Source organism: Capra hircus, chromosome 1 (assembly GCF_001704415.2).
Source record: "Capra hircus breed San Clemente chromosome 1, ASM170441v1, whole genome shotgun sequence".
NCBI lineage: Eukaryota > Metazoa > Chordata > Mammalia > Artiodactyla > Bovidae > Capra > Capra hircus.
The window spans coordinates 72,819,094-72,831,706 of record NC_030808.1 but is presented as its reverse complement, the minus strand read 5'-3'; the positions used below and the strand labels follow the sequence as shown (position 1 = coordinate 72,831,706).

Sequence of the window (12,613 nt, the reverse complement as noted above, 5' to 3'; positions counted from 1 at the left end):
TGTCCAACTCTTTGAGACCCCATGAATTGCAGCATGCCAGGCCTCCCTGTCCATCACCAACACCTGGAGTTCACTCAAAGTCACGTCCATCGAGTCGGTGATGCCATCCAGCCATCTCATCCTCTGTCTCCTCCAATCCCTCCCAGAATCATTACTATACCTCAATTAAAAAAAAATTTTTTTTTAAGATATACTTAGGTAATGAGTAAACATTCTTCACTTACTGGAAGTTCAAACAGCTCCTAAAAAGAAAAGAAGACAAAAAGAATAAAGTAAAAGTACAGATTAAGTCAATTAACACACTCAAGTGAAAAAAAAATTTAACTGCGTATCCACAAATTTAATTGGAAAATAACACAGAATTTTTAATATTTCAAAGTCAGGTTTTAAGATTGCTTCTCTACCAGCTCCCATTTCTTAAAAAAGAAAAGTTTATTCTTGAGTATTTCAAAATACTCTGCTATCCTAGGAATATTAACATATGAAGTTCTTAAACGAACTAAGAGGTATATATTTAAAAATTAACCTAAAAATAAAGGCTTCCACATATTCTTTTTATTAAATCCTAGGAATACGATGCAAACTAAAAGTCTTAACCACCATGCATCTAAATCACAAGGCTCCAAGCTGCTTGGTAAGTAGGAAAGAAAGGAACAGCACTGAGAATTAAATCTCAATGTTTTCCATGGAATGCCTCCAACACACCAGGCATAGTTCCTGATAAATGCAGTAAAGATATTCATATCTGCATTAGAGTTTTTAAAAGGACATGTGATTCCATCTTCCAGCAATATTTTAAAATGAAGAGAAAATGTAAGCACCAAAAGAATTATCAGGCAGTTCCATACCATTTCTTGGTTTCCTGCAGGTGCAGATTCAGGAAGCAGCTGTTTTGGAGGACGAACCACAGTTGGCATAATTCGATTATGAAGTGCTGTTTCTTCTTCAGTTGCTTCTTCCAGAATCTGAAAGGAAAATAATCAACACACTGATTCATGAAACTCATAAATTCAACTCACTGGTTCCATTTTAAAATAAAACATTATGGCTATCCTCAGTTAAGGTTTTTTTTTTTTTTTTTTTTTAAGTAAAACAAAGTATAAATAAAGCTAGTTTTAAAGTTCTAGTAACCTGTGGGAGAGGGGAGGCAGAGGTTAGTAAAGAAATAGAGAAAAACTTCTAATATTGCGCCTATAACCAATTAAGTCTAGAGACTAGTTCTGTAAAATACAGAACGTCCCTGCAGTTTCAAAAATTTTTAGTCTATCATCCAGAGATTCCCTGCTGCTAACAGAAGAGGATTCAAAATATGCAGAGCTCAGATATGTTTAGTAGAACCACTGGGTCAGGAGCTCACTGAGGCAGGAATTGTAAATTTAGCTTTCCAGCTTGTTGTTCTTATTGCTTAGTCACTAAGTCATGTCCGACTCTTTTGCAACCTGATGGACTGTAGGCCCGCCAGGCTCCTGCATTTCCCAGGCAAGAATACTGGAGTGGGTGCCATTTCCTTCTCCAGGGGACCTTCCTGACCCAGAGACTGAACCTGCGTCTCCTGCATTGGCAGGTGAGTTCTTTATCACTGAGCCACCAGGGAAGCCCAGTTTTCCCAGTCTGAACACATCTAATTAAAGCACTATTATGCTAGCTCCTTGAAATTTAATATTAAACTATTTTTGGTGGAAAATTCAATACAAAACATATTGAATACACATATATGAATAAGAAACTAATTTCACTCTGTAAGTGAAGGAATCATGAGTGGGAAAATGATGGGGAAGAGAGCTATGCTGAATTAGCCAATTTTACACAATTCTTAAGAAACATTTTAACACCTCTGAAATTGGCATGCATCTTACATGGTATTAATCACTTTAAATAACAGCAGTGCCTAGTTATGTAAAAACATTCCATAGATACTCTGTGGTAAGATCAGATATCAAAGCATCTGAGTCGAAAAAGCACGCTATTTACTATACCAACTGACTTATTTAGCCCACTTTTTAAGGGTCACATACAGAGCAATGAATCTACCGAAATCAGCAGGAGAAAAGCTTTAGAAAATATCAGAGATGAATCAACTATACTTTGTTTTACTCTTTATAAAAGAAGTGGGCCTCTTTTAAGGAATTAAAGTTGATGAGTATTTACTGTGGGCTTTCAGAAGACGGCAGAGAACTTTGTCACTCATCCCCCCTAACCCCACCTTTCAAAATATTAACCGAACACACAGGAAAAGAAATAACACTGCAAAAGTAAACAGAGCAGAACTGCAATACAGCGATGGATACTGCAATAAGGAGACAGCAGCCCAGGATAAGCACGAAAGGACACAGAGGAGAGGCGGGATCAAACTTACCAATCAGAATAGCTTGTCAGAGCAAAAGAAAAAAAGTCACAGAGGTCATACTCTATAGAGATATAAACTACATCCCTGAGAGGAGGAAGGGCTGCTAAAATGAGGGGCAGTATTCCTGGGTACTGCTTGTGCAAGCACTGTGGGAGAGAGTGGGAAAGCAACCAGAAGACTACTACTTCTCTCCTGAACTCAAGGCCTGCTGATGGGGCCCCACTACAACAGGCTCCCCCAGGCAGCCTTCCCATTCAGGGAAGACCCTTCCCAGGAAAACCAATATACCAACATACTTCTCAGGACCAACATACATATGGGCAAGGATAAAAACCTTGTTGCAGCACCTACCCAGAGTATCAAATCAAACCTTCACTCTCTTAAATATGAAAGTAGGATGAAGAAATATACTGAAAATCAACAGGAAGATGTCCATGACACCTCAATTTTTTTTTTAAAGTATAAAGGAGAAGATTAAGTATAGGAAGGGAGAAAAAATTGAACCTAGAGAAAATGAAAAATTCAGAAGCAAGAAGGGAACTTTAAAAACAAACTAATAACCTGTAAAACAAGAACTGGATGCTGGAAAATACTAACAACCAGAGCAAGCACTCGGAAATTAAAATAATTGATGACAAAACAAAGAAGTGAACAAACAGAAACCTCTGTGAGCATGTGTGTGTGCACATGTGTGTGTTGAGAAGGAGAGAGAGAAAGGACACAGGAAGTAGAATGTGGGGCCTGAAGACACAAGACCACTCTATACTTTTTCCCTATGGCCAACAAACTGAGTCACTGAGATCACCTTACTGCTTAGACCTACTGCCTCAAGATATGATCCTGCTTTCTCCCGTAAACATACAACAGGGCCCTGAGCCGGTCCGGGTCTTCCCCTATTAAAGGCTGTTTGAATGAGTCAATTAAAGTAAAACAGAATTTCTACACAACTGTAAATATTTCTCCGGTGACATATCTTTAGAAATTACATAGTTCTTTATATGAGACAGACCAAAATCAACACAAGTTGAAGAAATAATTCTTCTGCAAGTTAATTTTTACTATTTTCCTGAAGTTAACCATACTTTAAAACATTGAACTTACCCATCCGATGGCTTCAAACATTTTCAAATCAAGTGGATCTCCAGAAAGCACTCCTTCAATTTTTGTAAGTGAATGACAAGTAGCCATACAAGCAACAAACTGAGACTTTACCAACATCTCACTGCAAACCTTTTCTTCTGGCAAAAGAAAACTATATAGAAAACGCACTGAATTAGATTCATAAACCCCAAGACTGAAGAGAGTAGTTTAACAGAACTTCTCAGGTTTTACTATTTTTAAAAGTAGAAATTTAATGTTCTCATTTATGTACATATTGCATGTATTCATTTCATTATATATTCTGACATTCAAAAACATTTTCTTCCATGAAAATTATTATACATGAGTAAAATATAGTATTCTCTTAGATTCTAAATAACTAGACCAGATGTACTGGTACAGAAAATACTACTTACTAAATAATAATTAAAACGCTTGCCTATGGACATATGGGAAATTAGAACACACAAAAAAATCTCTTGCAAAAACATAAAATGACTGTGTAACACACTACCTTTCAAATACAAACCTGAGCTTGTAAGAAAGAAAGGGAAATTTTTAAGTGCCAAAAACAGGGAAAGGACAACCAAAGGGGTGTGACCTTAAACAGATGCTGTGACTACGGGGGGAGAAGGAAGAAGGGAGGGGAGCCCTCTCAGTACCCTTAAGGCCTTGGGTTTTAATAACCACACAAGAACAAGAGACAAAGCCCTGGGCACATGCAAAGTAGGAAGTTGGAACTGAGAGAATCCCTCTCACCAAGACGCTCTTGAAGAACTACAACGCTGGAAAAAGAAAAGATTCACCCACAGACTCAAATGCGTAAGTAAGAATAAGCTTATCCCTTTCCCCTCACCCAAAGTTCAAGAAAATAATTAATATCTATGTAATATTTACTATGTATTGGGCACTATTCAAAGAACTTTAAATTTACTTGCCTCATCTCATCCTATACCATAGAAAGGTGTTTTATTATCACCATTTTATAGATGAGGAAACTGAAGCAGGAGGGTTTAAGCCACTTGCCAAGCCACAGCACACAGGTGGCAAAGCAAGGGTTCAAACATAAGAGGTCTGGTGTCAGGGCCTGAACTCTAAACCATTAAGCTACTCAGGATGGCATCTGGGTTTGAATATATATGCTACTGTCCAGTCCAGAAATCCCCAAGTTATAAAAGTAACATTAAAGTTTGCCTGGTACCACTGACATTACTTTTGGCCAAAAAAGGTCAAAACTCTCAGGAGAGGCACTCCCACAACACAGCTACAAAGGAGTCTCACAAAAAAACTCCGCTAAGGATGAATCCATAATTTTAAAATGAACCAGGAAATAATTCTCATGCCTCAATAGACACAACAAAGACAGAATTAGAATCCCATAAACGAGATAATAGAATGGCAATCTGAAAGAATGCAAAGAAGGCATTTTAAAATTATAGACCTTGAAAAAGAACACGACACCATGGTGGGGAAAGGAGAGAGCCAGATTTGAAAAAAAAAAAAAAATGAAATTTATTATCCAGGATATGGTTAGGATTTCCAGATGGAGAGAAAGAATGGGGGGAAAGCCACAATGGGAATAAAAAGAAGCTGCACACTTTCCAGAATTTATGAAAAGAATGAATCTTTGGAATCAAGAAGCAGAATTAGTCCCACACAAACAAACAAAAATATCATGGTGAAACTGCAGAAATCAAGCATAAAGAAGTATTTTTTAAATAACAAAGGAGAAAAAAAAATTACTAAAGAAGACTAAGACATCTACGAACATGGCAATTTAATCCACAGGAATGGGATATAAGAAACAATGGTTACCAAATCCATCCATCCACCTAGGTACATCTTAGCATGTAGACTGTATACAAAACCAAAATCATAAAAATCATAAAATGCTATATAACAAATGCATACAAAAAGGGAGGTAAAAGTAAAAGTAGTGTACAGTCTATAGGTTTTATGGAGTTAGAAACTAATAAAGACACCCATAGCATCTTCCCTGGTACTCGAGGGTTAAGATTTCACTTTTCAATGCAGGAGGTATAGGTTCGATCCCTGTTCAGGAAGCTAAGAGCCAACATGCCTTGAGGCCAAAAACCACAACTTAGAACAGAAGCAATAAAATCTTAAAAAAAGAAAAAAAAGACATTCATAGACTTTAGACTCTAAATATGAATATTAGTAACTTACGGACAAGTAATAAAGATTAGGATGTATAAATTCTGAAAAAATGAGAGAAATGTGAAAACTGTGTGTGGGAACTGGGTAAGAGAGTCGGTGGTAGAAATAATTTCAAATAATCCGAAATCACAATAAATGTGAACACAATGGCAGAGAAAGAGTGAAAAGAGATGGAAAGAAAGATACATAGTTATATATATATATCAGGCAAGAGCAAGCTGGTATGCAAGCACACAAATATTTGATGAAACAGAATTAAAAGCAATAGGCATCATTAGGGATAAGTAAGTTCACAATGTGATATGCTATTTACCAAGATGTGCCAACTCTGACATTACATGAACCAAATAACAATCTCTCAAACTGTATACACCAAAATCCCATACTTTCAAGAGAGGAAAAAAAAAAAAAACCAGCAAAAACACAACTACAGTAGTAAAACTTCTAGGCATCAAAAGATAGCAATAAAGTAAAAAAATATAAAATAAGAGACTGGAGAAATATTTTCATAACGCATAGCACTGAAAAAGATTATCACCCAGAAAATACAAAGGACTTCTAATAAATGAATAAGATAAAGACACACAACACCATTTAAAAAAAAAATCAGGATATAAACTGACAATACACAGAATGCCAAATAATCCTCCTTCAAAAAATCTGAAAAAATGTTCAGCTTTATAAGTTATGAAGAAACTCTGAACAAAGCCACAATGAAATAACATTTCATAGCTATTCATTTGGGAAAATTAGAAGTCTGGCAATACCAAGTTTGGCAAGGATGCGGGGCAACAGGATCACCCAAACACGGAGGGAGAGTGAGTCTGCACCATCACTTAGAGAGTAAGCAGATGGTACCTACTAGAGCTGTGGCCATACATGTGCTGTACGATCCAGTACTGAAACTGTGAAGAAGCTGGTTTACTCAAACTCAACCACATACTGACAGGAGTTGTAACCCTAAGAACTTTAATTGCAACACTGTTTATGAGTATGGAAGGAAAAATGGAGAAAAACTGAAACTGCCCTTGGGATGAAGAACAAATATTACGGTTTAGTCACACAATGGCATACTAAACAATAGTTAAGATTCATAATTTGGATCTATACATATCAACATGGAGGAATCTTGGAAACAATGTTATGAGGCCAAAAGGCAGCAAAAACACATACAGTGCGTATCAGCCGTATATACTTATTTATGGACAGATCTCGTTTATGGGTAGAGACACAGTAAGTTAACTATAAAAACATGCAAGGATAACAACACCACTTCAGAACAACAGCAAGGATAGACAAAGGGATAGGTAAGACGTCAGCAGTATCTGTAATGTTTTAAATCTTTTTGCTTCAGAGACCTGAAACAAATATGGCAAAATGTCAACTGTTTAATCTCAGGAGTGGGTACAGAGCTGTCTGTCATATTATTTTCTATGAGTCTGAATGTTTCATATATTAATATATTTATTAAAAATAAACTAATAAAAGACCCTGATGCTGGAAAAGATTGAGGGGAGGAGGAAAAGGGGACAACAGAAGATGAAATGGTTGGATGGCATCATTAACTCAATGCACGTGAGTTTGAGCAAACCCCAGGAGACAGTGAAGGACAGGGGAGTCTGGCATGCTGCAGTTCATGGGGTCAAAAATAGTGAGACATGACTGAGTGACTGACAACAACAACAATAAATGGTCAAGTCTAGCTAAGAATTACCGTGCATTCTCCACTCGTTGAATCCCCCAAAGATCTAAACCATCTTCAGTAAGGGTTCCAGTCTTAAAAAAAAAAAGCACATATTTACAAAATCATGAAAAACTATGCCATGTCTACATAATAGAGTGCTATACAGACATAAAATGGGGAAGGAGATGAGCAAGATCTGTGTGTGTGTGCTAACAGAGAATAACTTTCAAGACAAAACTGAGGAAAAGGGTGCAGAACACTCCCTTGGTACAGTTCCTCTGCGTGGGTGGGGTGGGGTGGGGGGAGATATGTATAGAAATGTATACTTATGTGCTTGTGTTATTAAACAGTGGAACAATGCGCCACTCAACCTATCACAATAGATGCCAACACAGGAGGGAGAGATTAGGGCATATGGAGCCAAAACAGGGAAGAAGAAAAAAGTTAAATGATATCAAGAGGTAATTCAGGAAATAAATAACCTGGGTTCTCCAATAAGATGACTGGAAAAGAAGGGCAAGAAAAATAATGGTTACCGATTAACTGCAATCGTTGCAATCTGTATTTGGATTACAACTGAAAACACAGACTGTAAAGCAGGGAAACCTGAATATGTACTGGATATTAGGTAATACAGAGGCTGCTAATTCTGTTAAGTGTAGTAGTAAGCAGTGATAATGGTGATGTGTTTTTAAAACATTATTTTATCTTCTAGAGCTACATACTGAAATATACAGATAAAGTAATATAATGTCTAATGCTGCCACCTTCAAAATGAGGGGACAATAAAGTTAAGACTGACAAAATGCTGGTTAACTGTTTAAGTAGGATAATGGGTAAATGAGTTTATTTCACTTACATCTTTTTTTCCACTTCTGGGTCTGCTTAAAAACTTTTTAAACATTTCCAAAAAAGATCAAACATAAAAAAAATTTTCTGAACAGACTAATTTAATATGAAACAGTCATTCAGTTATGACTTTCTTTTTTCTTAACAAAATACACCTCACTTTTTTTTCTTGATAATAAAGATGATACACAAAAATCAAATGTGTATCATATCAGTTACCCAAAAGAACCTGGTCAAGATTTAGTTCTCTGAACTTTCAGAAAAACTGATCCCACGTGAGGAAAGGAGAACCCTCTGTATTTCAAACAAGTAAAAAAATCTGTTATTTTCACATGAAATTATATAATCAGTGTCCTTTGTAATTTTATAACACATTCAATAAAATCATAGAGCAAACACTAAATGTATATACTTCATAGCAATAACATTCCAGAAAACATATCTGTATGAAGTCTATTCTGTTAAAAACATGAAAGAGCAAATAAATTTAACTACTACTACAAGGTATAATTCTAGAAGGACTGGTTAATTGCAGATGTGGGCAAATAAGCAATATCCAAAGTAATAAAAATTTTTAAAAATGAAAAAATAATATAAAAATGATACAGATGCCAAATAAGTTTAAGAAAAAGGAAAATTAGAAAAACATTTCTTTTAAAATGCATGCAAATTAGTTGATAAAGAACACAGAAATCATTAATCTAAATACTTTAGCTTTACAAAACCACAGAGGGACCTTTAAGAATGATTATGAAACTGAACCAACCTTGTCAAAGCAAATAAGATTCAGCTGTCCACAGATGTTGATCCTCTGGGGACTGATGCAGAAAATCCCCACTTTCTTCAGTCTTCTTTGGGCATACACAATGCCAGCGGTCATTGCAGCAGGAAGCGCAGGCGGCACAGTGATTGTAATGATGTCGAGAGACTCGATGATTATATCCCCAACTTCAACCTACAGTTAACATAAAAATAAATGTCAGACCCCGCTACTATTAAATATTTATTAATCCAATGAGTATTTCTTTAATTTTATATATATATTAAGCACATATATATTCATCTATTAATTATTTATAATTTTTTTCCCCTTTAGAGATGCTGCAAAATAGAAAGCTCAATGAATCGTCAGTGGGCTATGAAATGATAGCTATTATTTTTTTAAATTCCTACTTTAATAGCCCCATATACTTCATACACTACATACTTCAAAGTAAACATTTTTAGATACTGACTCTTACTACTATCAGTCTTTACAAGGAACAGAAAAAAGAAATTTAACAAGGTCCCTTAGAAATATCTTCAATTCAGTAATCACCAATAATTTTAATGCTGTATATACCAGAGGTTAAAAAAAGAAAAAAGAATAAAGCTTTTGGTGAGTATGTGATCACTTCTTCCTTAAGTCACAAGAAAGCAAATAAAAGACCATCTAAACCTGATAAAAACTTTCTGCTATGATAGTGATGTACATCTGTACTTCCTAACATAACAGCTACAAGTCTCATATGGCTCCAAGTTAAATTAAGATTTCAATTTTCCAGTCTTGGTAGACACATCTCAAATCCTCAATAGCCATGTGATAATTAAGAATCAAACTTTATTAAGGGTTTCCCACATACATACCTCATTTAAAATGTTATTGATAATAGTGTAGATAAACCCAATTGCAGCCACACCCACTAGACACAGTAGAAATAAGTAGGCATCTCTGTAGAGTTTAAAATCAGTTGGTTTGGGATACAATATGGAGCGAACAAGCTGTCCTTTGGAAGTACTAAATCCTTTTTTAAAAAAAAAAGGAAAGAAGAAAATGATTCTATAGTAACTCTATAAGAAAATGATAATTATCTCTAAAAACAGAATCTCTCTTTAAACATGCTATAAGCATCAAATGTGCTAAACCATGCAAGAAAAGATTAAGTATTTTCTACCTGTTCTAACTACTATGGCTTTGACAAGTTCTCCAGTGTAGAAACGAGTCTGAATAACAGTTGTCCCACAAAACAAAGTATGTCGTCTATGTGTTTCTGGACTGTATAATTCATCTCTCGTTCCTTTCATGTCCACCGAAGGATTTGGCAAATTAGTTTTTGTCACTGGAACACTTTCTCCTTTAAAAAAAAAAATTCATAAATTAAAGCATAGAAATCAGTATCAAACACACAAATCTTGAGTTGTTACATTTACTAAATGTTAAATACTGTTGACAACAGTTATTAAAAGTTCTCAAATGTGAACAATACAGCTTAATCAATCAGCCTTTTGTCTTCCAATTTCCTTACCCAGAAATAGCAAATCTTGTCTTCCACAGTATTTCTCGAAAGTCATCTGTGACGCAAAGGTAATCACTTGGAAATAATTACATCAAGTTTCATAAGAAGACAAGGTTGTTGTCATTACCACAGCACCTGTTCTGTGATCACCACAGCACCCCTGAGAACTAACCTGGGAAGCACTCTGCAACCCCAAGAACACACAGCATGTGAAGATCCAGTCCTAACCTCCCTCACCTTTCAGGGCTGTTTATGTGCATGAATGTGTTTTAAGACAGACTCTCAATAGTTCAAAAATGTATTATATAAGAATCACTTTCTTGCCAGATTGACTATGACAATTAAAAGAGTCATATGATAAAAAGGTATACAGCTCCACCTCTAGATTCTGAATTCCAAAGGGAAGTTATTTTGAAGTCTATTTCTCCCCCAATTTAACAAAAATATCAACTCTCTTATTCCTACACTTTGCACATCAAAGTGAACAGCAATAAATATGCTGTGGGGAAAGAACTTTTTTCCTAGTCCCTTCCCATAAAGCATTTCCTCCTGTCAGAAGAATGCACAGAAGCTGGACAAGAGATGTGAGCACCAGCATTATACTTTAGTATTACAGCTGAGTATAATGCAGGATTTGGTTCCCTCAAAAATAGAAAACTTCAATATCTATTACATGACATTTGTGAGTAAAGGATACAAACTGCATAGTTAATGCTGATACAAGCTTAATCAGTAACTACTTAGTCCTAATATCATTATAAGCAACTCAGCTGGTTTTTACTCATTTAATTTAGTTTACCTGTTAACATGCTTTCATTTACAATGCAAGTACCATTAATAAGCACTGCATCACAAGGCATGACTGTCCCATTTAATGGAATGACCATGACATCTCCCGGCACAAGGTCTGTAGAAAAGATCTCTTCTATTTCTGAATTTAAGGAAAGAAAAAGAAAGGTCTGAAAAGAGTATTCTTTAACTTGTAATAAAAATACAACAAACTAAAGATCTATCCAAAGGTCACCTGATCTCAGTAAGACATTAAAAATATAATGGAGTTAAATAAGAAAATTCCAATAGATGAGGAATACTGACAAATAAAATTATTATTCCTTAAGCTAACAGAGCACAGTGTCTATAATGTGTCAGCTAGTTTGTCCCAGGATAGTATGCCAAGTGCACACAGTTAATGCCAAGCCCCCTCTAAGCTAACAGATGGGTGGATTTCAATAGTGGATGGTCAACCTTAACTATCAGCCCTGTGAGCTAAACAGGCAGTAAGTCCACCCAGGACACCCCCCTGCAACAGGTACACAATCTGAGATTTCTATAATCCCTTGGAAACAGAGAAAAGCACTGAAATTTTAACACTTTCTTTTCTAACAGCATTCTTTTCCTTATGGCTACTATTTATAATCTATATTGTCTTCTCAATATTCCTAGAATAGTTTCAAAATATCTTAGATATTATTTCAAATAAATGTATAAACTATCATATATAGTTCATTATTTCCTTAGAAATTTATGTATTATATTCAACTTAGTTAAACACTTCTTTCAAGATCTTCTCAAGTAAAAGGTAGCCTTATATTTGGGCATTCTTTTTTCCCCTACCCTTGCTTAGAAGAGACTTACACTAGTTTCTAAGCAAAGATGGATGAAGAGAAAACTACTGTTTGTGATATTGGCCCTTAGGACAAATATTCTTTTCTTTCTTAAAAAAAAAAAAAAAGGTATAAGTAGTTTACTAAGCTAAGTGCAAAGAATTCTAAAGTTATTTAGCATGTATTAAGTATAATACTCTTCATTTCTTAATATGATCCTTTATTTTAAAAACTTGACTCAATACCCTCATGCCACCTGAAATTCTAACCCTTAAGTATATGGGGAATCTAAGTATCAATGATCTGTTGGACTATTGAGGGGGTAAGGAAGAAATACATTGAGAGATGCCCAGCATCTTTGGCAACGGCAGAGTGGGAAGGGGAGGAACACCAATAAACCACACATCTTAAGACTGCAGCTAGGAAAGGTGATATTATCAGCTAAAGTAGCAAGTGACCAAGAAGCGCAAAGAAGAAAACAACCTGCTGGCTAACTTGGGTTCACACTTGGATGTGGGATACCAAGTCGAAGAGAATGCACACTGATTTGGTTTTCCTGATAAATCAAAGAGGC

At 35.5% G+C, this 12,613-nt stretch overlaps 1 protein-coding gene across 5 annotated transcripts in view; it reads right to left on the bottom strand.

Moving 5' to 3' along the window:
• Positions 1-12,613, bottom strand: part of ATP13A3 (ATPase 13A3) — a 103,765-nt gene that overhangs the window by 58,670 nt on the left and 32,482 nt on the right. For all 5 annotated transcript variants that reach the window (XM_018046535.1, XM_018046525.1, XM_018046531.1 and 2 more), the window contains 8 exons: positions 11,235-11,366; positions 10,094-10,273; positions 9,786-9,943; positions 8,926-9,114; positions 7,341-7,402; positions 3,449-3,599; positions 849-965; positions 225-242 (listed from right to left, as the gene is read on the bottom strand). In XM_018046535.1, the coding sequence (XP_017902024.1) occupies positions 225-242; positions 849-965; positions 3,449-3,599; positions 7,341-7,402; positions 8,926-9,114; positions 9,786-9,943; positions 10,094-10,273; positions 11,235-11,366 (1,007 nt within the window). The remainder of the gene's footprint in view (positions 1-224; positions 243-848; positions 966-3,448; positions 3,600-7,340; positions 7,403-8,925; positions 9,115-9,785; positions 9,944-10,093; positions 10,274-11,234; positions 11,367-12,613) is intronic.